The 25,299-nt window shown below is 51.3% G+C and overlaps 2 protein-coding genes across 2 annotated transcripts in view; both read right to left on the bottom strand.

Moving 5' to 3' along the window:
* TRPV1 (transient receptor potential cation channel subfamily V member 1) overlaps positions 1-15,318 on the bottom strand; it is a 33,547-nt gene extending 18,229 nt beyond the window's left edge. The window contains exons 1-8 of the mRNA XM_049859982.1: positions 13,624-15,318; positions 8,494-8,804; positions 6,775-6,938; positions 6,541-6,693; positions 5,889-6,116; positions 5,224-5,522; positions 3,599-3,778; positions 737-895 (exon numbers count right to left, since the gene is read on the bottom strand). Coding sequence (XP_049715939.1) covers positions 737-895; positions 3,599-3,778; positions 5,224-5,522; positions 5,889-6,116; positions 6,541-6,693; positions 6,775-6,938; positions 8,494-8,804; positions 13,624-13,776 — 1,647 coding nt within the window. The 5' untranslated portion in view covers positions 13,777-15,318. The remainder of the gene's footprint in view (positions 1-736; positions 896-3,598; positions 3,779-5,223; positions 5,523-5,888; positions 6,117-6,540; positions 6,694-6,774; positions 6,939-8,493; positions 8,805-13,623) is intronic.
* Positions 15,319-19,322: 4,004 nt separating this feature from the next.
* Positions 19,323-25,299, bottom strand: part of SHPK (sedoheptulokinase) — a 31,900-nt gene continuing 25,923 nt past the window's right edge. Inside the window, exon 7 of the mRNA XM_049859983.1 lies at positions 19,323-24,088. Coding sequence (XP_049715940.1) covers positions 23,676-24,088 — 413 coding nt within the window. The 3' untranslated portion in view covers positions 19,323-23,675. The remainder of the gene's footprint in view (positions 24,089-25,299) is intronic.

Below are 25,299 nucleotides of genomic sequence, written 5' to 3'. Positions count from 1 at the left end.
AACTGCCGACACTTTGGTTAGCAGTCGTAGCACTTAACCACTACGCCACCAGGGTTTCCAAAGACCTTAATAGGTAGGCAGAAATCAGGTCTCACCTAATCATGAAATTGACTTTTTGAACCAAATTTACAAGCAAGGTCCCCTGGAAATAAAGGCAGCAAATGAAGCACCCTGGGTATTGAATGGAAAGGACTCAGTTCAGAAAGCCAATGGAGCCCATGACTTCTGGTTAGGAAAAAGTCTGGTCTCAAGCTGTTTTGAAGAATGGTCCAGAGCCTGGCACAGAAGACGTGCTCAAAAGTATACCCCCAGGCAATGAACTCTGAGTGAGGGAGCAAGTAAGGGGTCCAAAGAGAGCAGATGATCAGGGTGGCAATGGTCATCCCTGACCCTCGGGGGTGCCAGCCAAGCGGGAGCGGCTTTCTGAGCCCTATTCTTCCAACCTTTCTACTCTAACGCTCTCCCTGTGCATCCAGGGACCTCAGCAACCACAGGATCAGCCCTGCAGAGCTACCAGGCTGAAGGGGAGGGGCTGAGAATAGGAAAGGGGCAGGTCACCAGGAGAACCTGTGTGAGGAGAGACCACGCGCAGGGATATAAGGACCATCAGGTGGTCCTTGCATCCCTTCAGTGAGACTGGAGGGAGTCCAGGACAGAGCCTGGGGCCTTAGGGGTCTTATGGCAATGTCCATGGCCCTCCCTTGCCCCCTTTCAAGGCCTGAGCCTCAGGCCGCACCAATCCATCCCCAGGCCTGTTGTAGGCGGCCATGGTGAAGATGATCATATACAGGCAGTAGATGAAGAAGTTGAAGTAGAAGATGCGCTTGACAAATCTGTCCCACTTGTCCTGCAGCAGTCGGTTCAGCGGTTCCACCAAGAGCATGTCGTGGCGATTCTAGGGGAGCAAAGAGAGGTGAAGCTTACGCCCCCACTGGGAACTGCCTTCCACGGCCTCATCAGCCAGTGGCCAGTAGAGCTCTGCACACCTAGGCACAACCTCAGCTGCGGGTCACAGCTATCCGGGCCTGCAGGCAGCCAGCATCTGAGGCCTGGGCCCAGCTCTGCCAGGGGCTCCATGCAGGACTCATGCCTCCAGCCTCAGTTCCCAAGTGTACAGTGAATGAGAGGGTAAATTGAACGAGCCCTACGTGCTCCCTGACTTTTAAGTGTTGCCCGACATTCTGTGCCCATTATCACTAATAACTCACTCCCAAGAGCCTCCATCCTAATTAATCCTGCAGTACGGGAAGAGCCTGGCACTAGCAGAGCCTGGCAGGAGTCCCTGCAGGGAGGGGCTGAGGGCAGGCCTCTGGATTCCTCATTTCTCACAGTTCCAGCCCTGGGTTAGGCAAGCTATCAAGGCAGGAGTGGCAGTTCCCTACGCCTAGGAGGTGGAGGAAAATAGGAACCCTTTCCCACAGTGGGTGGGATTACACATCAACTTTGGAGCAAAAGTCAGGTATCCAGGAGAACCTTGTTCAAGTCCCAGTCGCCCTACTATAAAACCAAAAACCAAACCCAGTGCTGACGCATCGATTCCAACTCATAGCGACCCTACAGCAACACTAGTATAGATAAGCTGAAATCAGGTAACCCTAGCCTATCTCAGGCCATTGAGCCCAACCTCCAGCCCGGGCTTCGGGTCCTCCAACAAGTTCCTGTCCAGTGTCCTCTTGAATACCTTTGAGGATGGGAGGCTCCTCACTGTCTCAAGAAGCCTATGGGAAGACACCAAATGTGGGAAGAGCTATTCTTTGGAGTCAAGTTGGTCTTTTCCACTTTCTACCAGTGGCCCTGGATCTGCCCTCTGGGGCCCCAGAACAAATCTGCTCTCCTGGCCCTTAAGAGCCATCAGCAAGGTAAGAAGACTTAATATTACTAAAATGTCAATTCTTCCCAGCTTGGTCTACAGATTGGACAAAATCTCAGCAAATTATTTTTAGGATATTGACACACTGATTCTAAAGTTTATATGGAATGGCAAAAGACTCAGAATAGCCAACAGAATACTGAAAAAGAGCAGAGTTGGAGGACCAGTGCTGATGCTGATGCTGAAGTCAAGGCTTACTTTCACACTACGGTGATCCAAACAGTGTGGTACTGGAGAAGGAAGATCAGTGGAAGAGAATAGAGAGCCAAGAAATAGAAAAAATAAAATAGACCCACGCAAATATAGTCAACTGACCTTTGACAAAAGAGCAAAGACAATTCAATGGGGAAATGACAGTCTTTTCAACAAAGGGTGCTGGGACAACTGGACATCCCCATACAAAAAAAAATGAATCTAGACACAGAGCTTGTATCCTTCACAAAAATTAACTCAAAATGGCTCATCAACCTAAATGTAAGACACAAAATCATGCAATTTCTAGAAGATAGCATAGGAGAAAATCTAAGTGACCCTGGGCTTGGCAATGACTTTTCAGATATACTAAAAGCATGATCAATACACAAAAAAATTGATACGTTGGACTTCATTACAATTGAAACTTCTGCTCTGCAAAAGACACTGTTAAACATCCAACTGTGGAGAGTAGTGTCTGGGGTCTTAAAAACGTGTGAGCAGCCATCTAGGATACGTCTACTGGTCCCATCCCAGCTGAAGCAAAGAAGAATGAAGAAGACCAAAGACACAAGGGAAAGATTAATCCAAAGGACTAATGGACCACAACTACCACAACCTCCACCAGGCTGAGCCCAGAACAACTAGATGGTGCCCGGTTATCACCACTGACTGTTCTGACAGAGATCACAATAGAGGGTCCCAGACAGAGCAGGAGAAAAATGTAGAACGAAATTCAAATTCACCAAAAAAAAAAAAAAAAGACCAGGCTTGCTGGTCTGACAGGAGACTGGAGAAACCCTGAGAGTACGGCCCCTGGACACTCTTTTAACTCAGCCCTGAAATCACTCCTGAGGTTTACCCTTCAGCCAAAGGTTAGCCAGGTCAACAATAACACACATGAGGAACATGCTTCATAGTTCAATTCATGCATAGGAGACTAATGGGCATCCCAGGCCAAAAGCAAAGACAAGACGGCAGGAAGCAACAGGAAAACTGGACAAATGAAACAGGGAACCCAGGGTGGAGAAGGCGAGAGTGTTGACACATTGTGGGCTGGCAACCAATGTCACAAAACAATTTGTGTATTAACTGTTTGATGAGAAGCTACTTTGCTCTGTAAACTTTCACCTGAAGCACAATAAAAAAGAGAAACTGTTAAGAGAATGAAAAGAGCCTTCAGAAATGTGAAAGATAGCAGCCCTGGCCCCCAGGGACCTCTCTTTTCCAGGTCAAACACCTCAATTCTTTTGGAATCCATTTCCTGTCTGGGCCATCTTTCTGGAACACTGGTATCCAGGACTCTGTGGCAGGGGCGCACAGGGCAGGGCAGGTCAGAGGCCAGCCCTCTCCGTTTTCTGAACTCTTAGCCCCTTTAAATGCAGCCTCTAACCTGTAAGATGTTATGGCAAACTTTTACACTAATGTTCATTGCAGTACTTTTCACAATAGCCAAAAAGCGGAAACAAATGAAATGTCCACCAACAGATGAATGGTAAAGCTCTCCCTGGCTGTGTCCCGGCCCAGCCGACTCACGGGGGTCTCGCTGCTGCTGTAGGCGATCACCTCCAGCACCGAGTTCTTCTCACAGGTGTCGATGCAGGACAGGTCATAGAGCGAGGAGTGCACGGGCCCATAGGCCCACTCGGTGAACTTCCTTGACAGGTGCCTACATTCGGGCTCCTGGATCTCCCTCTGGAGAATATAGGCCAAGACCTGCCACCAGGGTAAAGAGTCCATTAGAGGCCAGGCCAAGACAAAGCCACAGACTGCCACCCACCCAAGTCACCAGCTGGGCTCCCAGAATAACTCTGCTTCCAAGCCCTGTCAGGGACCCTATCTGATTTCCAGGAGAGGTACCGACCCCCATCCAGCTGCCTCCTGACTGTCATCAAGATCAACTTGCCTACTGCCTCAGACCCAAAGTGCAGGCACTGAGGCCATTACCCAATCAAATCTGGTTCCCACCCCCTGGCTCCACCATCCCATGGTGAAGGGGCTCAGGTGGCTCCATTCTAGAAAACTTCAAGGAAAGCCAGAAGGAAATCAACAAAGAAAACCCAAGAAATGAAATCAGGGTCATAAAGCTACGCCCTCATCCTAAGGTTCGGTGATAGAATTCTCGCCTTCCACGCAGGAGAGCGGGGTTCAGTTCCCAGGGAAAAGGCCTCGTGCACAGCTACCACCAACTGTCATTGGAGGCTTGCATGTTGCTCTGATGCTGAACAGATTTCAGCAGAGCTTCCAGATTAAGATGGACTAGAAAGAAAGGCCTGGCAATCTACTTCTGAAAATCAACCAGTGAAAAGCCCATGGATCACAGTGGTCGGATCTGTAACCTGTCATGGGAATGGTGCAGGACGGGGCCGTGTTTCGTTCTGTTGTGCATGGGGGCGCCATGAGTTAGGGCCAACTCGACAGCAACTAACCACAACAACAAATTCATCCTAAGAGGCTCAGCATGAGCAGGGATAAGCTTCCAGGATGCCCTGGTACTGAGAAGCCCCCTCCTCACCCAATTCCCAACAGCCCAACCCTACCATTCACTTTCCATGACCTGACATCATCCACAGACTCATATTCTGGCTTGGGCCTGCCCTACCACAGACTTCTCCTACCACCTAAAAATTTTTCCTGCCCTGGAAAAATGTAACAGCACCCGCTTCTATTTCATGGAGCCCTGGTGGCACGGCGGTTAAGAGATTGGCTGCTAACCAAAAGGTTGGCAGTTCAAATCCACCAGTCACTCCTTGGAAACCCTATGGGGCAGCTCTATTCTGTCCTATAGGGTCACTTCGAGTCAGAATTGACTTAATGGCAACGAGTTTGGGTTTTTTTGTTTTGTTTTGTTTTTTTCTATTTCAAGTTTTTATAACTTGTCCCTAGCCCTAGGCCTCAGCATCCCCTCCCCTACCCATGTCTTGTCTGTGATGCTCAGAGCTAGCATTCAGAAATGGCCACATCTGCCACTCCGAGTTCCACCCAGCTCCTCACACTGGCTCTGACTTATTCTACCAGGCCCCTGCCCCCTCCCAGGCTGGTGTGACAGAATCAGAGCACCACACAGTGGGGTGCTGGCACAAGCAGTGAGGCAGGCAGGCCCCTCCCACACACCCTGACCAGTCACACCCTCAGCTGAGGGCTGGAAGCCCCCTCCCCACCCCGATCTTCCCACTGCTGGCGGCCAGAGCCAGTGGCGTCAGCCCCTTCTTGTTGGTGAGTTCCTCCAGCTTCAGCGTCGGGTGGAGCTTGGCCCCTAGGATGAGAATGTCGTTGTACATGCTCGTCACGAACTTGGTGTTGTCAGTCGTGTTGTCGGCCACCTCCACCAGGGCGTGCAGCACTGTGTTGCCCATGGAATCCCGAGCGCTGATATCAGCCGGCTGCCAGGAGTTCTGCAGCAGGAACTTCACGATGCCCAGCTGGTTGGTGCACGCGGCCAGGGAGAGTGGCAGCTCACCTGCAGCCGACACAGGACACAGAGCTGGGCACACAGCCTGGGGTCCCTGGGAATGAGACTGGTCCCTGAACCACAGACCGCCAAATCCTGCATTCACTCCAGCTTCCCCTTAACCAGTAATCAGATGCTGCCAAATCAATTCCAACTCCAGGCAACCCCATGTGTGTCAGAATAGAACTGTGCTCAATAGAGTTATCAATGACTGATCTTTTAGAAGTAGATTGCCAGGCCTTTCTTCCTAAGTGTCTCTGGATGAACTTGAACCTCCAACCTTTTGATTAGCAGCCAATCGTATTAACCATTTGCACCACCCAGGGATTCCAGCCTCCCCTTAGCAATTGCTAAAAAGCCACATGGTCTCCCTACCAAAGTAGAAGCCAGGCCGCCCTTTGATTTTCTTAAAGAAGTCCCCGTTGGCCGCTGCCTGGACATCTGCCCCATTCTCCACCAGGAGAGTCACTAGTGCCATGTTCCGCCTCTCGATGGCAATGTGAAGCGCTGTCTGGCCTGTGAGTATGAGCTGTTGGCTTTGTGACCATGATTCTGCAGGGATGCCCAGACAGGTGCTGGGGAAGGGCCCAGGGTGAGCAGCAGCTGCCACGGGGGAACCAGGCAGCATTTGAAGTCCCCACTGAAGGCCATCAGGCCAGGATCCCCAAAGGGGGCCAGGAGAATCACTGAGACAGGCATAGAGATCCCTGGGAATGGGGGATACCAGCCCAAGAGCTGCGAGAGTCAAAATTGCCCAAGAGCAAGAAACAGTAGCAGAGGGACAGTGACTTCCAGGGGCAGGGGATGCCAACTCAGCAGGGACGGGGCGGGGACCTCCCAGGACAAGGGACAGGACAGCAGATGGGGGAGGCAAGGACTCTTGCATCGAGGAGACACCAAGTCAACAGGTGGGCGAGGCAGAGACCTCCAGGACTAGGAGACATGGGTTCAGCAGCTGACACAGGGAGTAAGGCTCCCAGAGGCTGGCTCCAGGTATGCTGTGGGCAGGCCACACACCCCTCCTCACCCTTGTAGTAGCTGTCCGTGTAGCTGGCGTTGACTAGCTCCTTCAGGCTGTCCGTCTGCCGCGCAATCTCCAGGAGCAGGGGGATGGTGTCGTTCTGCCCGTCATGTAGGTTGAGCATGGCTTTCAGCAGGCACGTCTTTCCAGTCTCCGGGTCTGTAAGACAAAGTGAGAGTCAGAGCAGGCGCGGCGTTGGGCCACTCTGGGGGATGCGGCCCCTCCTGGCGATGGGCCCACCTTTGAACTCGCAGTCCATGAGGTGCTTCTTGCTCTTCTGCAGGAAGAGCAGCAGGCTGGCCAGTTCCTCACAGTCATTCTGGGCGACCGCATCGAAGATCCTCCTGCGATCATAGAGGGTCTTCTTGGTGGTGCCAGCAGTAACAGAGTCCTGAGAGAGCTGCCTGCAGCAGGAGGGAAAACACTTGTCCCAGGCCCTCAGCTCCCCTCAGCCCGAGGCTGGCCAGGGAACGCAGTCAAAACCAGAGGCAAACCAAAAGGGGGTGGCTGGTGAGCATTCTAAGCCTAGAAACAAGCTGGCAGCCAGGATCAACACAACCATTTGTGTGGGTACAGGCACTGGACCAGACAGCCTGAAGGCAAAACTACAGACAATGAAAAGACCAGTGGTGACCAGGAGTTCCGGGGGGAGGGCTGGATAGGTAGAGCACAGGGCATTTTTAGGGCAATGAAACTATTCTGTATGATGCTGTAATGGGGGCACATGACATCAAGCATTTGTCAAACCCAGAGGATTGCACAACACAAAGAGTGGACCCTAATGTGAGCTACAAAAAAACCATTGCCATCAAGTCAATTCTGACTCATAGTGACCCTATAGGACAGAGTAGAACTTCCCCATAGGGTTTCCAAGGAGTGGCTGGTGGATTTGAACTGCCAACCTTTTGGTTTGAAGTCGAGCTCTTAACCACGGCACCACCAGGGCTCCAGATGTGAACTCTAGACTTTAGCTAATAATGATGTATCAGTAAGGAACCCTGGTGGTACAGTGGTTAAGCGCTCAGCTGCTAACCAAAGGTTGGCAGTTTGAACTCACCAGCTGCTGCACTGCAGAAAGGTGTGGCAGTCAGCTTCTATAAATATTACAGCCTTGGAAATGCTATGAGGCAGTTTACCCTGCCCTATAGGGTCTCTATGAGACAGAACAGGCTGGATGGGAACCAGTTTGGCTTTTTGGTTTAATGTATCAATATTGGTTCACCAATTGTAACAAACGTAGCTAATAGCAGAAACAATGTGCCCCGGGGAGAGGATATATGGGAATTTTCAGCACAATTTTTCTGTAAACTAACAGTGCTCTAAAAAATAGTTTGTTTCTAAAAATGATATAACACCCACCCCTCAGTCTAGGTGACTGTCCAAGAAGCTGATGTAACAGGGATGATGGCACACATGCCGCCCCCACCTGTCTGTAGCACAATCTAGAAAGCCTCTGAGGCCACCACCATGCCCTCCCAGGCCACTTGCTTCTCTGCCTGCTCTGAAGCTGGGGCTCAGCAGGCCGCAGCCTGCAGGGGTCTGGAGGCAGGGGTTTGGATGGTCCCCTGCCCAGTGAAAAAGTGGTCCTCACTGCTCCCCAGAAGTCAGCCTGCCATGCCTTGGAGAAGGCGGAAAATCTGATGGTTTCCTCGCTGGAGTTGTTTTATAGTGCCTATTTAAAAACATCCTGGCCTCGAGATTTTATATTTAAAGTCAAAGTGTTTTGGCTGGTGAGCATTCTAAGCCTGGACACCTAGAAATAAGCTGGCAGCCAGGATCAACATAACCATTTGTCAGGGTGCAGGCACTGGACCAGATGACCCCTGAAGCCTTCCCAGGTCCCCAGCTCTATGACCAGAAGCTGGACCACCACACAGTGTCTCCATGGCTGGGGCCACAGCCAGCTGAGCCAGTTAAGTTCCTGGCAGGGAAGGGGGTGGGCTGCAGATGCAGACTTACCTGGCACAGGCGGGACCATCCCCAGGCCTCTTGATGATGACAGCAGGGCTAACTGTGATGGCTGGGCAGTAGGCAAGCTCACCTTCCTCGTAAGAGCAATGCACATGGGAGACCTGGGAGGCCTCCTCCGAATCACCCTTCCCAAAGAGCCGGGGGCGACTCTTGGCCATGAAGATTTGGGGCTCAGTTGGAGGTGGCTTGGAGTCAGGGTCATCATCCGGGGAGTGCGGGCAGGTGGCCTCTTGGGGTGGGTCCTCAGAGCTATTCCATTTCTTCATTCTTGCTGGACCCTCTGTGGCCCAAGAGTCAGCCTGCAGTCAGCCACAAAGATAGCATTTGTTCCCCACCTGCCCTCCTTGCAAAGGCCCCTGGGAGGCTGCTGCCTCCAGGCCCCCTATGCAGGACTGAAGCTTCCACAGGTGGCAAATAAGCCGGGACTGTACCCACCCCAGAGCCCCAGGGGTGAGCTGGCTCTTCAGCAGCCGCTGACAATCAGCCCCTGGGAGTGGGCAGGACACCCAGCATGGGAACCAGCAGGCTCAGAGGGACTTAGATGAATCCGCCCTCTTCTCTGAGCCTCAGTTGTCTCATCTGCAGCGTGGAGATGATACCAGTGTTCTGCTCTGCCTTCCTCCCAAGATCAGAGTCAAGGGAAATAATGGGAGAAGCTGTCCCTGCCTGTGCATTCAGGGCTCAGCCCCCAAGAACCAGAGCAGCCTGTGTCCCAGTGAACAGGCTGGGGAGACCCTGAGTGACTGGCAAAGAGTGACCGACCACACTGACACACCCTCTTGCGCTGTGTGTCCATGCATGCGGCTGCCTTTGCTCTCCAACCTGGCTGCTGCATTGAGTTTAGAGGGGATTCCTTGTACTTTCTGTCATTTTTGTGAAAGTAGTGTATTTTAAGAATCCTGGCCCTGAACTCTTCAACTTTAAATGGTTTGGAGCTGGTGGCCTTCCAGGCCCGAACACCTATAGAAAAGCTGGCAGCCAGTGTCAGCATACGTAGCTGTAAGGTTGTATTGTTACTGTTTTCTACCTCCATCCCCTCCTGACTTCTTCTCCCACTCGTCCTCTCTACCCTCTGGGTATCCCCACTCCCTGATACCCAGGGTTGGCCCACATGTCCCATCTCAGGGGTCTTTGCTCCCACAGTGCCTCCACCTGGAGTGCTTTTTCCTCCTTCTCCCCTTGCCCAAATCCTATCTTCGTGTCAATTCTGACTCACAGCGACCGGTTGTGTGTCAGAGTAGAACTGTGCCCCATAGGGGTTTCTTTCCTTTTAAAAAAATAATAATAATAATATTTTACTGTGTTTTCAGTGAAATTTTACACAATAAATTAGGTTACTATTTGACAATTTCTCTACAATTTGTTCAGTCGCATTAGTTACATCTTTCACAGTGAGTCAACATCCTCTTTCATTACATTCTGTTTGTTCCATTCTGGCACACTGGTTTCCCTGCCCCCTCATCTTCCCATCTTTGCTTTAGAGCACCATAGTTTTCAATGGCTGATTTTTCAGAAGCAGATCACCAGGCCTTTCTTCCGAGGCACCTCTAGGTGGACTTGAACCACCAACCTTTCAGTTAGCAGCCAAGTCCATTAACTGTTTGCACCACCCAGGGACTCCTACTCCAATGCTTTATTGCTGTTGTTCTTGTCATTAATTGCTGTCAAGTTGATTCCAACCCATAGCGGCTCCAATATGTGCAGAGTAGAACTGCTCAATGCGGTTTTCAAGGCTGCGACTTTTTGGAAGCAGATTGCCAGGCCCGTCTTCCAAGATGTTTCCAGGCGGGTGTGAACCACCACTGTTTTAGATAGTGGTCGAGTGCCTAACTGTTTGTACCACCCACGGAGCTGCCCACATCCTACCACCTCTCAATGCCAACTCCCGGCAGGGTCCAGCACTAAAGATGACTCCTCCACGAAGCCCCCCAATCCCTGCGCTAGGCATGCTCTCTCTGCCCTCCGGTGCGCCGCAGCTGGTTGCCCATCCATCCCTCATGGCCCTCTCTGCATGGGCCACCATCTGATCTAGGAAATTCTATCCATTGCTGCTGATCTCCTGCTGGGCAGAGACCTTCTGGTTCCAGCTCTTTAAGGAAAAAGCCGAGCTGATCACTGGGGGGAAATGAGAGCACTCAGATGTGGAACCTTCTGATTCCCACTTCCGTAGGAAGTCTGGGGAGATTCGTGTTCTACCAGCAGCTGGATTCCAGAAAATAGCCACTGAAGGAGGGGGAGGCTTCTCAAGCCCGGAGATTTCAGGTGAAGGTTCAGGCAGCAAAAGCCCACAGCACATGGCTGGCCCACAGCTACGGTCCGATGCCCAGATCCATGAAAAAAAAAAGAGGCAGCCTCGCAGCTTCACATCCTGTAAACAGGACAGACAGCTGTCTGCCAGTATGTCTCCCTCCCTGCCTGTTGTTCTGCTTTGGGGAAGGCCTGTGTCTTTCTCTGAAGCCTCCATCAGGCTGAAACCCTGCAGCAGGAAGTGCTCCCAACCACGGAAAGCCCCACGTTCCACCTCTCACCCATTCATTCGTCCCATCACCCAAGTCCGACCACGCACAGGGGCACAAAGACAAGTCAGACTCCACCTGAGACAGAATCGAGGGGCTGCCTGGGGCTGGGAGACCAGACAGGGGCCAGGGTGCCGAAGAAGGCTTCACAGAGGTGACAGATGAGCTGGACCTTGAGGGGGGCAAGGTTGGGCCAGGGCAGGAGGAGAGGGTGGAACGCCCCAGAGTAGCTGATGAAGAGGAAGCCATGGGACTTCCAGAGACAGGTGGGGCCTGGCGGGCTTAGAACTAGATGGCTGTCAGCCTCCAATGCCAAGGAGCAGAATGTGGCCCTTGTTACATGGATGGGAGGATGCATGGGAAGCTTCAAGAGCGTGGAGACTGTTAGTCTGTGCTTTCAGAAGAGAACTTCCTACCAAAGACTGTTCACAGTACAGGGAACCTGTGGCGCTTACAGGGCACAGGAGGCTAAAGAGAATAAAGATAATTGATGTTTTTGAGCATTTGCTATGCACAAGGCATTGTTCCAAGCCCTTTCCCTGTTTTGATTCATTTAAATCCCCCTATGTCCCTAAGAGGTAGATTTTTTTTTTACACATGAGGAAACTGGGGCATAGAGTGGTAAAGTCACTTGCCTGAGGTCACACAGTAAGAGGTGGATTTGAGCCCAGAGCATTTCAGTGCTCTACCACCTCTCTGGAGAACTCAGAGCTCTGTCTCTGCCATTAAACTCAGTCCCAACCCTCGCAGCAGAGCCTGGGAGCTGGTCAGACCAGGTACTCCCACCCCTGGGGCCAGACAGGTGGGGGCTCTGCCCTCCCAACCAGGAGCACCCTCCTGCTCAAAAAGCATCTCAAAACCCCAAAATGAAATAGGAATGAGACCCGGGCCATACCCCATGCCTTGCATCCCTCTGGAATATCTGTGGTCTTTGGCTGGATACGACTGGCTATAAAATCAAGCATTAACTTACTCCCTGGCTAGCAGCTCTTAACAGCCCAACGAGAGAGCACCTGCTGGCAGGAGACTCCATGAACCTTTCAGCTTTGTTCTTTTTTAGCGACTTTTCCTCTTTCTCTGACCAGTCCAGATCTAATCAGGCCCAGCAAGCATGAAGCAGCCTGCATGGTGCTGTCATTCATTCAGTCAACAAATACAATCCCACCCCTGACTCCCTGCTGGAAACCATGCTTCTCCTGAGGGCAGAGAGCAGGACAGGGCCTGAGAGACAATTTGCTCTAGGCTAGAAGGGTGGACAGGAGCTGAAGACACTGTTACTGCCAGCCCTGGGGTGTGCCTGGCATGTGTGATCCCCGCAGCAATGCCCCTGTCACAGCAGCACGTTCTGCGGTGAGGGGGCATTTCTGACAGTGATTTCGGTTGGTTGTCTGATGAAGGTGGTGCTTCTGGTTTACACAAGATTCACAGACTCATCAATCTGGATGACAGAGGGGTTCTGCCAAAAAGACCCTGCCCAGCAAAGGCCTGGTTTGATCTCTGGGTCTTTCTCAGCTCCAGAGCCAGGAGACACGGTGCCCACCATCCTGGAGAAGGCTCTCTTCTTCTCTCCCCAACCCAGGGGAGACACCTGAGGTGTGGCTCTCCCACTCCCCTTTCTGCCCAAAGCACCCGTCACTTTCAGCCTCCTTTTGGCTGCCTGTGGCTTCCTGGCATGCTAGTTCAGGACCCACCCTGACCATTCTCATCCCATGGTCCTACCTAAGCATCTCCTACAGATGGGCGGAGAGCCGTAGGCTTCCCAAACCACGGAGGAAGGACCAGAGGGGCTCAGCCAAGAACACATTGAGAGTGGAGCCTGGACAAGAACCTGGGCTCCTGCCTCCCAGCCTAAGACTCCTTCACTCCACAGAGAACAACACACTGAGAACCTGCAGCCGCAGCCTCTTCCCCCCAGAATGGCTCTGGTGCAGGAGCAAACAATAAACACCCATAAGAACAACTCCTGCTGTCACGCACTGAGTGCTTACTATTAGCCAGGCTAAGGGCACCACAACTATTACCTTATTCAAGCCTCACGACGACCTTTGAAACAGCTACTGTTACTATCCCCAGTTTTCAGATGGGATAACTGAGGCAATGAGAGGTTAGTTGAGCTGCCCATGGTCACATAGCTGGAAAGTGGCAGGGCTGGGGTTGAATCCAGGCAGCCTGACCCCAAGGCCCAGGTTGTGACCACTCCCTATGCCATCCTAACAGCTAAGGCCTGTGCCAACTGCCAAGCAACAAAAGGGACTCACCAGCTAGCCGAAGGCTCACCCCAGACTCAGCGGACAATGAGGGCTGGCTGGCAGTTGCCACTTGCTGGAGCAGCTGGGCTGGTTTGGGGAGAGCAGCTGCCTTCTCTGCCTCTTCAAGGGTCCGTGGCCCCTCCCCAGGTCCAGGGCCGCTCTGCCCCGGCGGGATGGGCCGTGTGCGCACTCTGGCACTTAAGGAAAACGTTTCCAGTGATGGCAGCTGCTGCTGTTGCTGCAGCTCCGATTCCCACAGGATCCCAAAGCTTTTCCCATCACTTTTGCCCTTTTTCAGAAACCACTTAGCCACCGCCCTTCCTCCAACCATGCCAGGGCCATCGTGCACTTACCCAGAGCCACACACCGCCTGAACCAGCCGGCGCCGTGACCTCAGTCTCAGGGCTCCCAGGCCCACCACGCCTGCAGACTGAGGTCTGAGGAACTGCTCGACAAACACGTTCACAGCCACAGGCGTAAAAACCAATGCCTTGTAGCTGCTTCATTTTCAGAATGTAGAAGGAACAGAAACGATCAAGTCCACCGTCACGCAGTCCTGGCCTGGCGTTTAGGGACCTGGTTTTCAGTGCTGGCTTTGCTTTATGTGACCTGGGACCCTGCCTCTCTTGGGTCCCTATGTGCCCAAAATGGGGTGGGGACTGAAATGGGGGGGGGAAGGAGGCAGGATTCTGGGTCTGCCAGGACCCCCGCCTTTCTCGGGAGGGGCTCCTCACCTGAACCACAGAACATAGAAAACCATCTGAGTGCCTATTTCCCCAGTTCTCCTAATACTATCCTTCACGTCGAATGGGTGAAGACAGCAACCAAACTTAATTCTCTCCCAGAACCTGGCTGAGAATAGTTCAAGCTCATTGTGCGTGCACATACAGGCTGCAGCCCCAAACACCCAGCAGAATCCATCCTAGCAGTTGGCTAAAAAAAAAAAAAAAGTGCTGTCAAGTCAACTCCAACTCCCTGCGGCCCCCATGTGTGTCAAAGTAGTACTGTCCCCATAGGGTTTTCAGTGGCTGACTTTTCAGAAGTAGATCTTCAGGCCTTTCTTCAGCGGAACCTCTGGGTATGCTCAAACCTCCAACCTTTCGGTTAGCAGCCAAGTGCATTAACTGCACCACCCAGAGACTCCAGCAGTTGGCTAATACAAGAACTGAAATAAGTAGTCATGAGCCAGAAAGGCCCAGCGGAAACTTGCTGGGCATAGCTCACAAGCTCTAACCCCTGAGCAGCTATTAAAGTATAGACACCCTCTTAATTCTGTTGAATAGTTTATAGTTTACCAAAAGTTTTTACAGACTCTCTCTCCCAGCTCTCATCAAACCTTGGGCAGAGATTGCTGTACCTATTTTACAGATGAGAAAACTGACACAGAGAGATTAGATGGATTGCCCAGGTCACATTGCTGGTCTGGGCAGGGAAGCTGGGCCCATTTCACAGTACCATATCATGCCCCCTGCCTAGACATCTTTTTAACGTACACGTCCCTTTTTAGTTTCAATTAACATGAGCCTTAGAATTAATTTTTCATCACTACCTAACAGTCTGTAATATATAAAGGACTTACCAGTAACGACCCTTAACCCGTAAGTCCTCAGGGTCATTATTCCTTCTAGCCATGTGGCTAAAGGTGCCTCTGGGAGCACCTGCTGGTCTCCTCAGGAATGGGTCCCCGTGTCAGGTGCAGTCCCCTTGCTCACACCCTGGCTAGGCCAGGCCCAGGGCTCAGGTGAGGGCAGTCCTCAGGCACTGGAGGAGAGAACCTAAGGAAGGCTGTAAGAGGACCAGACATCCCAGGAGCAACCTCTAAGGAAGGGGAGGGTAACACTTCCCCTCCAGAACTATCTCCTTTGCCTCCACCATGCTTTCTGCCTCCAGTGAGGACAACGCCCGTCACTAAAGGTGTCCCCTCCATTAACAGAGCAACTGTATGCAAACTATCTTTCAGAGTCCAAACAGTGGCAATGCCTGGGGCAAATGCCGGCCCTTCTCTTCTCTGACCTTCTCATCTCCTTGGCTACATCTTCTTGACATGTTCTTCCCCTACACACAGGTGCTCCCAGGACCCTGTCCTCAGCCCTATCCCACCTACCCCACATACCCTTCCCTGACACCCTCACCCCTGCCAAGGACCATCCAACATTTCCAAGCCAGCAACTTCTTCACCCAGGTCTCCATCCCTCCCTCCCAAGCTAAAGACCCACCAACTCCTTCCCCTCCATATGTCCCACAATGGACTCTTTTTCCCTCCATATTCAGCTCCCCCTTAGCGTCCTCTGCCTGTGGATGCACCAACTTTTTTCTGGTCCCCAAGTCTGTGATCTGCGACCTCTCCTTCTCTGCCTTACTGTCTGGGCCATGCTTCTGCAGCTCACATTTATCCCTTTCTTTGGGTCTGGTGTCCATTGCCTCAATGAAGCTCCCTTCTCCTCACCTGAAGGACTGTAAGTGCCTCCCTTCCCTGGTTCAGCCTCCCACTACCCTGTCTTCTCCCAGTCAGCAGTCCTAGAAGGTCATCCTGGTCATGGTCTCCACTGCCAAGGAGGCCCCACCCCGGGCCTGGGACTCTGAGCCCACAACCCCAGTCTCTCCACTGAGAACCCCTGTCATCCAGCACCCAGGCCTACCCACTCCCCAGCCACACTAACCTATGTGTCTCCAGGCTATTCCCTGCCCTCCTTCTGCCCAACATGCTTGCACTTCTATCCTTCTTAAACTCATCTGCAAGGCCCAGGTGGCAGGACCTGGATGCTGAGATTCATCATTCAAATCCCACCCCCTCAAGGAGCCCAGACTAAAGTGCTCACCTCTAAACTTCTATGGAAATTTCAACCTATACACTTCCTATGGCAATTGGCGTTTATGGTAACAATGATAACCACAATAATAGTAGCTACTTTGGACAGGTTGTCAGGAGGGATCAGTCCCTGGAGAAGAACATCATGCTTGGCAGAGTACAGGGTCAGCGGAAAAGAGGGAGACCCTCAACAAGGTGGATTGACACAGTTGCTGCAGCAATGAACTCAAGCATAACATCGATTGTAAGGATGGCGCAGGACCGGGCAGTGTTTCGTTCTGTTGTGCATAGGATCGCTATGAGTCAGAACCGACTCGATGGCACCTAACAACTACAACAACAACAGTGTTTAGTGAGCACTTACAATGTTCCAGGTTCTGAGATTAGCACCCTTACCTGCACTATCGCATCAGATCCTCACAAAATTTCCTTAGGTCAGTACGATTTTGTCTCCATCTTACAGATAAGGAAACAAAGAATAGACAGGCTATGTAACCTGCCCAAGGACAGTGACAACTATACTAATCCTGTCTGGCGTGCCCTAAATCTCGTAGTGAGATTTAACTTCCCTGATTTTTGTTTCTTGCTTTGTACATTTTAAATGGCTCCGGGGTGAGATAGGGCTCTAGTGCCCTCCACTCTCCTCCCCTAACCCTAGCACCATGCCAAGCTCAAAATTGCAGTTAGTTGCCTTTGAGTTGGCTCTGACTCATGGTGACCTCACGTACAACAGAATGAAACATTGCCTGGTCTTGCACCATTTTCATGATTGTAGGTAAGTTTGAGTCTATCGTTGTGGTTAGCGTCTCAGTCCATCTCGTTGACGGTTTCCCTTGTTTTCACTGACCCTCTACCAAACACGATGCTCTTTTCTAGCAATTGATCTTTCCTGATAACATGTCCAAAGTAAGCGAGTCACAGTCTCGCCATTCTCACTGCCTAGGAACATTCCGCTTGTATTTCTTCTAAAACCAATTTGTTCTTTTGGCAAAATCCAAAACCCATTGCCATCGAGTCAATTTTGACTCATATCAACCGTATAGGACAGAGTAGAACTGCCCCATAGGGTTTCCAGGGAGCAGCTGGTGCATTCGAGCTGCTGATCCTTTGGTTAGCAGCCGAGTTCTTAACCATTGCACTACCAGGGCTCTGTTCTTCTGGGAGTCCACAGAACATTCAGTATTCTTTGCCAACACAACTGAAATGCATCAATTCTTCTATCTTCCTTCTTCATTGCCCAGCTTTCACACACATATGAGGCAATTAAAAAGACCCTGGCTTGGGTCAGGCACACCTTAGGCATCAAAGTGGCATCGTTGCTTCTCAGAACTTTAAAGAAGTCTTTTGCAGCACATTTGCCCAGTGCAATATGTAGTATTCAGTAAGCAGTGATTAGTTTGGCTTTCCCGGGACAGCACTTGCATTAAATAGCTCCGTTAAAACCGATGCAATGGTGGCTGGAACAAGACCTCAGGAGGTGAGCATCCAGACTATCAGTGTGATTTTCTGGGCCGTGATTTGAAACATGGTGTTCTTGAATCTATGTAATGATGTACCCATTAAAACTCTTTGTGACTAGATCATGTTTCAATGGTGGCTTATGAGAGAGGGTACTTCTCTAAGCTTGGGTCTGATGGGGACAAGAGGCAGGTCAGGTTGATGGGATAGCAACGGAAATATGGCTGCAGCCGTGCCACCACTGGGCGAAGAGGCTGCACCAGCAGGTGGTTGGACCAAGTCTGCCATGACAGACAATAACGGCCACGAATGTCACTAACAACGGGTCAGTAATGTCACTAATGGCCACAGTTCTTTTTATTATTCTAGTGTTACCACCAGGGGGCACATTCACTCAAGCTGAGCTCTTAACCTTGGTTAAAAAAAAAAAAAAAACCTTGGTAATGGAAGCCAAATTCATAGTCTTTATCCACCTGGATTTCTCACTGATGGCAGGCCAGACATTACAGCACAGCTGGAAACCAGCACTCTCCCACAACTGGAAAGGCCTGATTACCAACTGGGAACTGTCAGCCTGGCCCCTCTGGTAGGAACTGGGTAGGAACCGGGTAGTATGAGTCCCAGGGAGGGTAGAGAAGGTGCCACTACAAGCAGAGGTCCCAGGTCCAGATGGCAAACAGCAAGCCTGGACAAAAGCTACCATCCTTTCTGTATTTGGTCCATGTGTTTGTGTCACCGGGTGCCCACATGAGTTTATACGACCAGCTTCTGTGAAAGGGGTCAGGGTTCTCCAGAAGTGTATGGAGTTGAGAACTGGAGCGGGAGAGAGAGCCAGCCTCCACTCGGCACCGGAGGGCTGGAGCCCCACTCTGCAGAGCTGTGACTGGGGCAGGGGCTGGGGACAGGAGGCAGAAGAGTGGTTGGAAGGTCAGGGATACGAGCTAGTAGTGAAGAGGCCTGGCTGTGCCTGATGCTGGCTGACTTTGAACTAATAGCTGAACCTCTGGGTCAGCTTCATCTTCCACGAAACAGGCAAGAGCACCTGCGCTGCCTACTGCACAGGGCTTTCTGGGGATGCCTAAGGATTCTGGGTGTAAACGGGGTCTATAAGCTGGTAAAGCCCCAGACAGGCAGAAGGGGGTTATTGTTCTTGTCGGTGATTTCAGCCTAAGAACATTGTCTGCTGACTGCTGAGCTATATCCGGCCATTAGCTCAAAGTTGTGACTAATTGCTCTCCAAAGAAAAAATAAGATTTGCTTGATGTTTCATGAGTCATGAAAACAAATATCTCTCTGTCAAGCGTATCTCACTTTTAAAGACTTGGCCTGTCCAGATGTCAGGATCGAAAGGAAAGGACAGGGCAACCTTCTCACTGCGGGCCCACTGAGGGCTTTGCAGATTCCTCAGCAGTGCAGGGGGCGAATAACAGAGGAAGGCACTCGGGCTCCAACGCCAGGCCGGGTGGAGCGCCCGCTGGAACAGGCGCAGGCCAGGGCTGCAGGGCCGGCAGCTGTGCCAACAGTGAACGTTGAGTGGAGTCCTGGCTAAGGTTATAATCTGACGGTGAATATGCCACCAGGGAGATGCTGTGCAGCCGGCAGATGGCATTCGAGTTGGGCCTTGATTGTGATATAGGATTCTGCCCTGTGAGGAGAACATTCCAAACATGGGCCTGAGCCCGATCTAAGGTGCAGGAGGAGGACAGGGCAGAGAACACCTAACGGGGGGGAGGGGGGGCTGCCCTCAAGGAGCTTCCAGTTCACTTGAGAAGAAAAAATAAACACTAAGCCACAGGAATATTACGTGGATGTAGTCGAGGACCAAAAGAAGGATGTGTTCTTATGTTGTTGTTGTTGTTAGTTGCTGTCAAGTCAGCTCTGGCTCATGGCAACCCCATGTACAACAGAACAAAATGCTGTCTGGTTCTGTGTCACCCTCACGATGGTTGGCGTGTTTGAATCCATTAGTGTAGCCGCTGTGTATTCTGAGTGACTTCCAACCTAGGGGCTCCTCTTCCAGCACTACATCAGATAATATTCTGTTGTGAGCCATAGGGTTTGTATTGGCTAATTTTCACAAGCAGATCACCAAGCCTTTCTTCCTACTTTGTCATAGTCTGGAAGCTCCACTGAAACCTGTCCATCAAGGGCGACCCTGCTGGTATTTGAAATACCGGTGGCATAGCTTCCAGCAACATGCAAGCCTCCACAGTACAACAAACTGGCAGATGGGTGGTGTTTTCATGTTGCTGTTGGTGGTGGTAGCTGCCGTCAAGTAGGCCCCCCACTCGTGGCAACCCCATGTGTTACTGAGCAGGACTACTCCAAAGGGTTTTCTTAGCCATAATTTTATGGAAATAGGTCACCAAGCTTCTCTTCTGCATCACCACTGGGTGGGTTCAAGCTGCCAAACTTTGGGTTAGCAGCTGATCTTAAACCACTCGCAACGCCTGGGCTCCCCAGAGTTTTTATAGCCTCTTCTAATTGGTCTCTTGCCTCCTGTAACACCCGTTCTCCAACCACCATCCATACAGCCAGCTAGACTCCTAAAGCCCATGAAACCTCAGTCTTCAAACGCTACTACCTGCAAGAAAAAGTCCAAACCCCTCAGCCTGGCATCCAAAACCCTTCACAATCCGGCCAACATTGTCAGCCGCACCGCCCATAACCCTCTTTCATTTGCCCTATGACCAAGTTTCACCAGACAATTCACCATAACCTGGACATGCCAAGTACTTCAAGCCAAATATCTTTGCCCAGCCTGACGCCTCTGCCTAGAATGCTAAAGAGGGTGGGCTTGGATCCTAGCCTTGTGATCTTGGGTAAGTAACTTTTTTGTGCCTCAGTTTCCTCATCTATGAAATGAGAATAAGTGTAGTATCCACCTTCTAGGATTATTGTGAAGGTCAAATAAGCTCAAACAAGTAGAGTTTTAGATCAGTTCCTAGTACATAATACCCAAACCCATGACTACAGAGTTGATTCCAACTCCTAGCAACCCCATGGGGTTTCCAAGACTGTAAATCTCCACAGAAGTAGACAGCCACATCTTTCTCCCACAGGGCGGCTGGTGGTTTCAAACTGCTGACATTTCGGCTAGCAGTCAATCGCTTTAACTACTGAGCCACCAGGGCTCCTTTAGTACATAATAGGCACTTAAAATGTTACCTATGGTTGTTATGAATAGATTAAAACTCTCCAAGGTTTGGTTCAATGTCACTTGCCTGAAGAATGAGTTGCTCCTCCCTGTGGGCATGTGAGTAACTCTGTCATAGTGTTTATTTCATTCCCTAGTGATGGAATTTCAAAAACACATGACAATAGTTGATGGAACACCCAGCTCCTAGTAGATGCTCAATACATAAGAGTAGTCTGGGCCTCTGCTGGGTGCGACTGAGACTTCTCACACATGGTTATCTATTGTCTGCATGGTCAGGATGAACTAAGTTATACTGTGGTAACATACAGCCCAAAATCTCAATGGCTTCAAACATCAGAAGTTTACTTCTCAGTCACACTACATGCCTGTCACTGGTTGGTGAGGGCTCTACACCACGTTGTCCTCACTCAGGGACCCAGGCTGACAGAGCCTCCACTCTCCAGAACACTGCTGGTCACTTGTGGCAAAGGACGGAGAGTGTGACAAATTGCACGCTGGCTCTAAAAGGCTTTGGCCCAGAAGTAACACGTTTTTGTTCATGTTTTACCACCCAAAGCACATCATGTGGGAAAGCGCAAATCTACCATATGCTCATAAGGTCAGGATGTTAGGCAGCAGTCCTAGTGACCAGCCAGTAGCCCAGCCCCTCGTCTGAGGATCATGCTGGTCCTGAACATGTTGGTACCTCCAGGGAATGTGGGCAGGAGCAGTGAGTGTTTGGTGATTCCAGGCTGGAGAAATGAATCCCTAGGAGCTGTACTCAACCCCCAGCAAAGGCTCCAGGCATTCCAGGCCACATGCAATGGAAGTAGCAGCAGGGATGTTGGTTGACAAGCTTGGACCCTCCAAGGCTTAGCCCTCGGAGGTGGAGTGGATACGTGGTGTGGAAAGGGGACAAGGAATGATAACACCACACACAGGGGGCTGGGCTGCTGGGCTTGCGGCCATCCAGTTCCTAATGTCATACTTACAAGCTCTATCCACAGCACCCTGAGAATTCAAGACAGGCTGCCACCATGAGGTCAGAGAGGCCCAGTTTCTCCTCACCTCTGACTATCCTTCACCTATCCCAAGGCATCTGCTCTTTCATAAGGCTTTTCTCAGGGGCTCCAAGATGATGACGTCTTAACTTATTCTGGCTGAGAGAAAAATTACACATTTTGCCTGGGTGACTTACAACTGCTTGTCTTGATAGAACACCGTGGCAGGGCTCTTCCATCGGACAACCTACAAATGGTTCCTTTGAGCTACACCCAACCTCCAAAATCAAACTTCATGGCTGGGCTGTGAATTCCCAAAGCAGACAGGTGTTTGTGTTATTAAAGAGAAAGGCCCTGGAAGAATGAGCTTTAATATCTGAAATTCAATCAACATGGCCAGGCAAATTCATCGAACAGCTTCAGACAATTACATGATTCGTAAAATGACATTTAGAAAGAGACAGAATAACTGCTTCCCACATTCATGATTGCCCGGGTGCCTCAGAGTCAGGCCTGCCTGCACCTGGGATCACCCTTCAGGAGTCTGGAAGTAAAAGCAGTGTTGGCGGGCCTCTCTTGGAAGCCATTCATTCCAGAGTCATCCCTACCAGCCATGAGGAGGTTGAAAGTGCTCTGGGGTGCCTACAGGGATGCTGACTCAAGTTGGATGTTCCTGTTGAGACAGGAACACACGATGGCCCAGCAGGGCCAAGCCAAGCAAGAGAAGAGCCAGGGTCTCTGGGATAACGGGTCCTCTCTGATTAAATTGGCCAAGCCCTCTGGTGGGAGCTGGCCTGGCTGCATCCCTTCCCACGGAAGGCTTCCTGGGTATGCAGGGGCAAAAATACACTGCTGCACAGACATGCTCCTGGCAAAGGGTCCTACTGGAGGGACAATGTACCTGAATGGTGGGGGCCACACAGCATCTGTCCCCGTTGCAGACTGCCATCCACCTTCCCTTCCCTGTTGCATCTCATCAAGACAGATGCATTGTGAGAATCCAGGGCACCCCAAGTGCCCCCAGTGGGGGGGTAAGTGAACATGGAGAGAAGGCCAGTACTGACCTCTGCATCTTCATCTGAGCCAGCCAGCTTCACTCTCCTTGGGCCATCCCCTGCCCCAGCTAACCAGCTGTGTGTGACCAGGAGAGGATGAGACTGACAAAGGGTTTCAGGGTCACATGGCACGAAACAAGGTCACCAGAGTGCTGTTCCCTTCAGCAGTGGCCGTCGGGCGGGGAAGTTTTCTTTAGAAGAGGAATGTGGGCAGGACAGACCTTGTAACTGATGTAGCTGGTACAACTCAGGGGCTCTGGTGGCACGGCAGTGAAGAGCGCGGCTGCAAACCAAAAGGTCGGCAGTTTGAATCCACCAGCCGCTCCTTGGAAACCCCATGGGGCAGTTCTACTCTGTCCTATAGGGTCGCTATGAGTTGGAACCAACTTGATGGCAATGGGTTTCATTTGGTTTTGGGGTTTTTTGTTGGTTTGTTTTTGTTTTTTTGGTACAACTCAGTAGGGAAGGATTTTTCCAGTGGTGAACGTGACCCATATCTGGGCTTTATGTCCCCAAAAACAATCGATCTGAAAGCTGGACATGTGTCGAGTCTTTTTTCACTTGGAGCCCAGAGCCACAGGCTTTTGGGTATTTGAGGTCCACGTTCATTTTCTCTTTGTCTACAAGTAAATCACAGAAGAGCCTGATGGCCAGGAAGCTCAGCTAGTGTTTTCTCCCTTTCTTTCTTTTTTCTATATTTACATATGCAACTGGCTTCCAGGTGGATCTCTTTTGGAAGGCACTGATTTGGGATCTGATTGGTGGCTCCTGACTGCATTGCTAGAGTGTGGCCCAAGGAGAAGTTCAGTCAAGATGGTCCCCACCAGCAAGCATTGCTTCAAAGCTGCCTGCAGAGCTGTCCAGGAAATGGATTACTTCAAGATCACATCAGGAATGCTAACTGGATAAAATTCAAGGCGGCCCTTTGGACGGAGTTTGCTGATTAAGCCTCCTTTTGGTAGGGGTTCCTCTGGAGCATGACCAGAGCTGCCCCGACTGCTGCGTCCACATCCTGCCCAAAGGACCATGGGAAAGGGAAAGCCCTCTGCACTTCCTGCTTCAGCACCTCGTTCCTGGACAGCGCACTCCCACTCCCAATCACCCGCTCCACACCCCACTCTTTGAGCTGCTGGAACGAAAGCATCGAGTGCAGGTTCTGGATGATGCCTCGGCACAGGGCCCGGGTCACGTGCCCCAGAGAGAGGCCGGAAGAGGAGATTCTGGTCACTGAGGCCAGCTGGTCTGGCAGGTGCCTCTCTCCCAACACTGTTGGGGTGATGGTTAGGCAGGTGTCTTCCTGCTGTGCAGCTGCCTGGATCATGTGAGAATACACGGTGGATTCTTCGACTTCCACACCTGCCAGGTGCAGAGAAGACCATTGTGAGCTCACACACCCCTTCAGTGCAGGCTGAGACTGTACAGAATTCCCAGGTGGCAGGGATAGGCCTACTTGCTGCTTCTCCTGACACTGTGGCTAGCTGCTTCCGAGCTCAGGGACTCACATGGGCTGGTGGGCTATGCTCTGCCCCAGATCACAGCCAGCTATCTCACTACGGACCCCAGCCCAGACTTCAGCAAGATATCTCATAGGTATTCCTGTGAACCCTATCCTAATCCAGGTTTCCTAACCATCTCACAGCTACGGGAGCCTTGGCTATCATCACTGCTGCTACTAGGCTGATTAGTGGTGTCACAGAAATCCCAGGATCACAGGGCTAAGAAAGTCTTTAAGGCCAGTCTACCCACCCCTGGTTATATGCATGGAGCATCTGAGGCCCAGAAGGAAGTGATGCGTTGCCCATCCCACAGCTTGTTGGTGTCAACCCAGAGTTCCAGTCAGATTTTCCTCCCCACACTGTGTTAGCTCTACATTCTAAAAATGGACGGCCTTTGGTTTCAATACGCTTTGACCTTAGAATCACTTTTGATCTCTACCTTGCCATTAACTGAAGAAAGGCAAACCCGGCCTTCACTAGGAAGAAAGCGATCGGGACTGGGGAGTCTCCACTACAGCCTCACACTGGAATCGCTCGAGGAGCTTCGGAAAGCACTTCTGCCCGGGCCCAGCCCCCAGAGATTCTAGCTTAATTGGTCTGGGCTACAGTGGTTAAGTGCTCAGCTACTAGCCCAAAGGTTGGTGGTTCGACTCCACCCAGAAGTGCCTCAGAAGACAGGCCTGGCCATCTTCCTCTGAAGACCCTGTGGAGCACGCTGACATTCACAGGGTCACCAGGAGTAGGAACAGACTCCACGGCGACTGGCTTTTGCTGCCTGAGCAATGGAATTTTTTAACACTCCCCAAGTGATTCTGATGTGCAGCCAAGGTTGAGAAACATCAGCCTAGACCCTTGCTTCTCAAACGTGAACGAGCATAGGGATCGCCTGCAGGTCTTATTAAAATGTAGGTTCTGATTCAGCATGCCTGAGGCAGGGCCTGCGGTTCTGAACTTGGAACAAGCTCCCAGAGGGTGCTCAGGCTGCTGGTCCACAGCCCACACTTTCTGAGCGGCAAGGTTCCAGGTTATGGTTATCAATACTCACAGGCATCAGAATCGTCTGAGGAAAAT

Source organism: Elephas maximus, chromosome 19 (genome assembly GCF_024166365.1).
Source record: "Elephas maximus indicus isolate mEleMax1 chromosome 19, mEleMax1 primary haplotype, whole genome shotgun sequence".
Lineage (NCBI taxonomy): Eukaryota > Metazoa > Chordata > Mammalia > Proboscidea > Elephantidae > Elephas > Elephas maximus.
The sequence above is the reverse complement of the archived record's forward strand: the minus strand, read 5'-3'. Positions and strand labels throughout refer to the sequence as shown.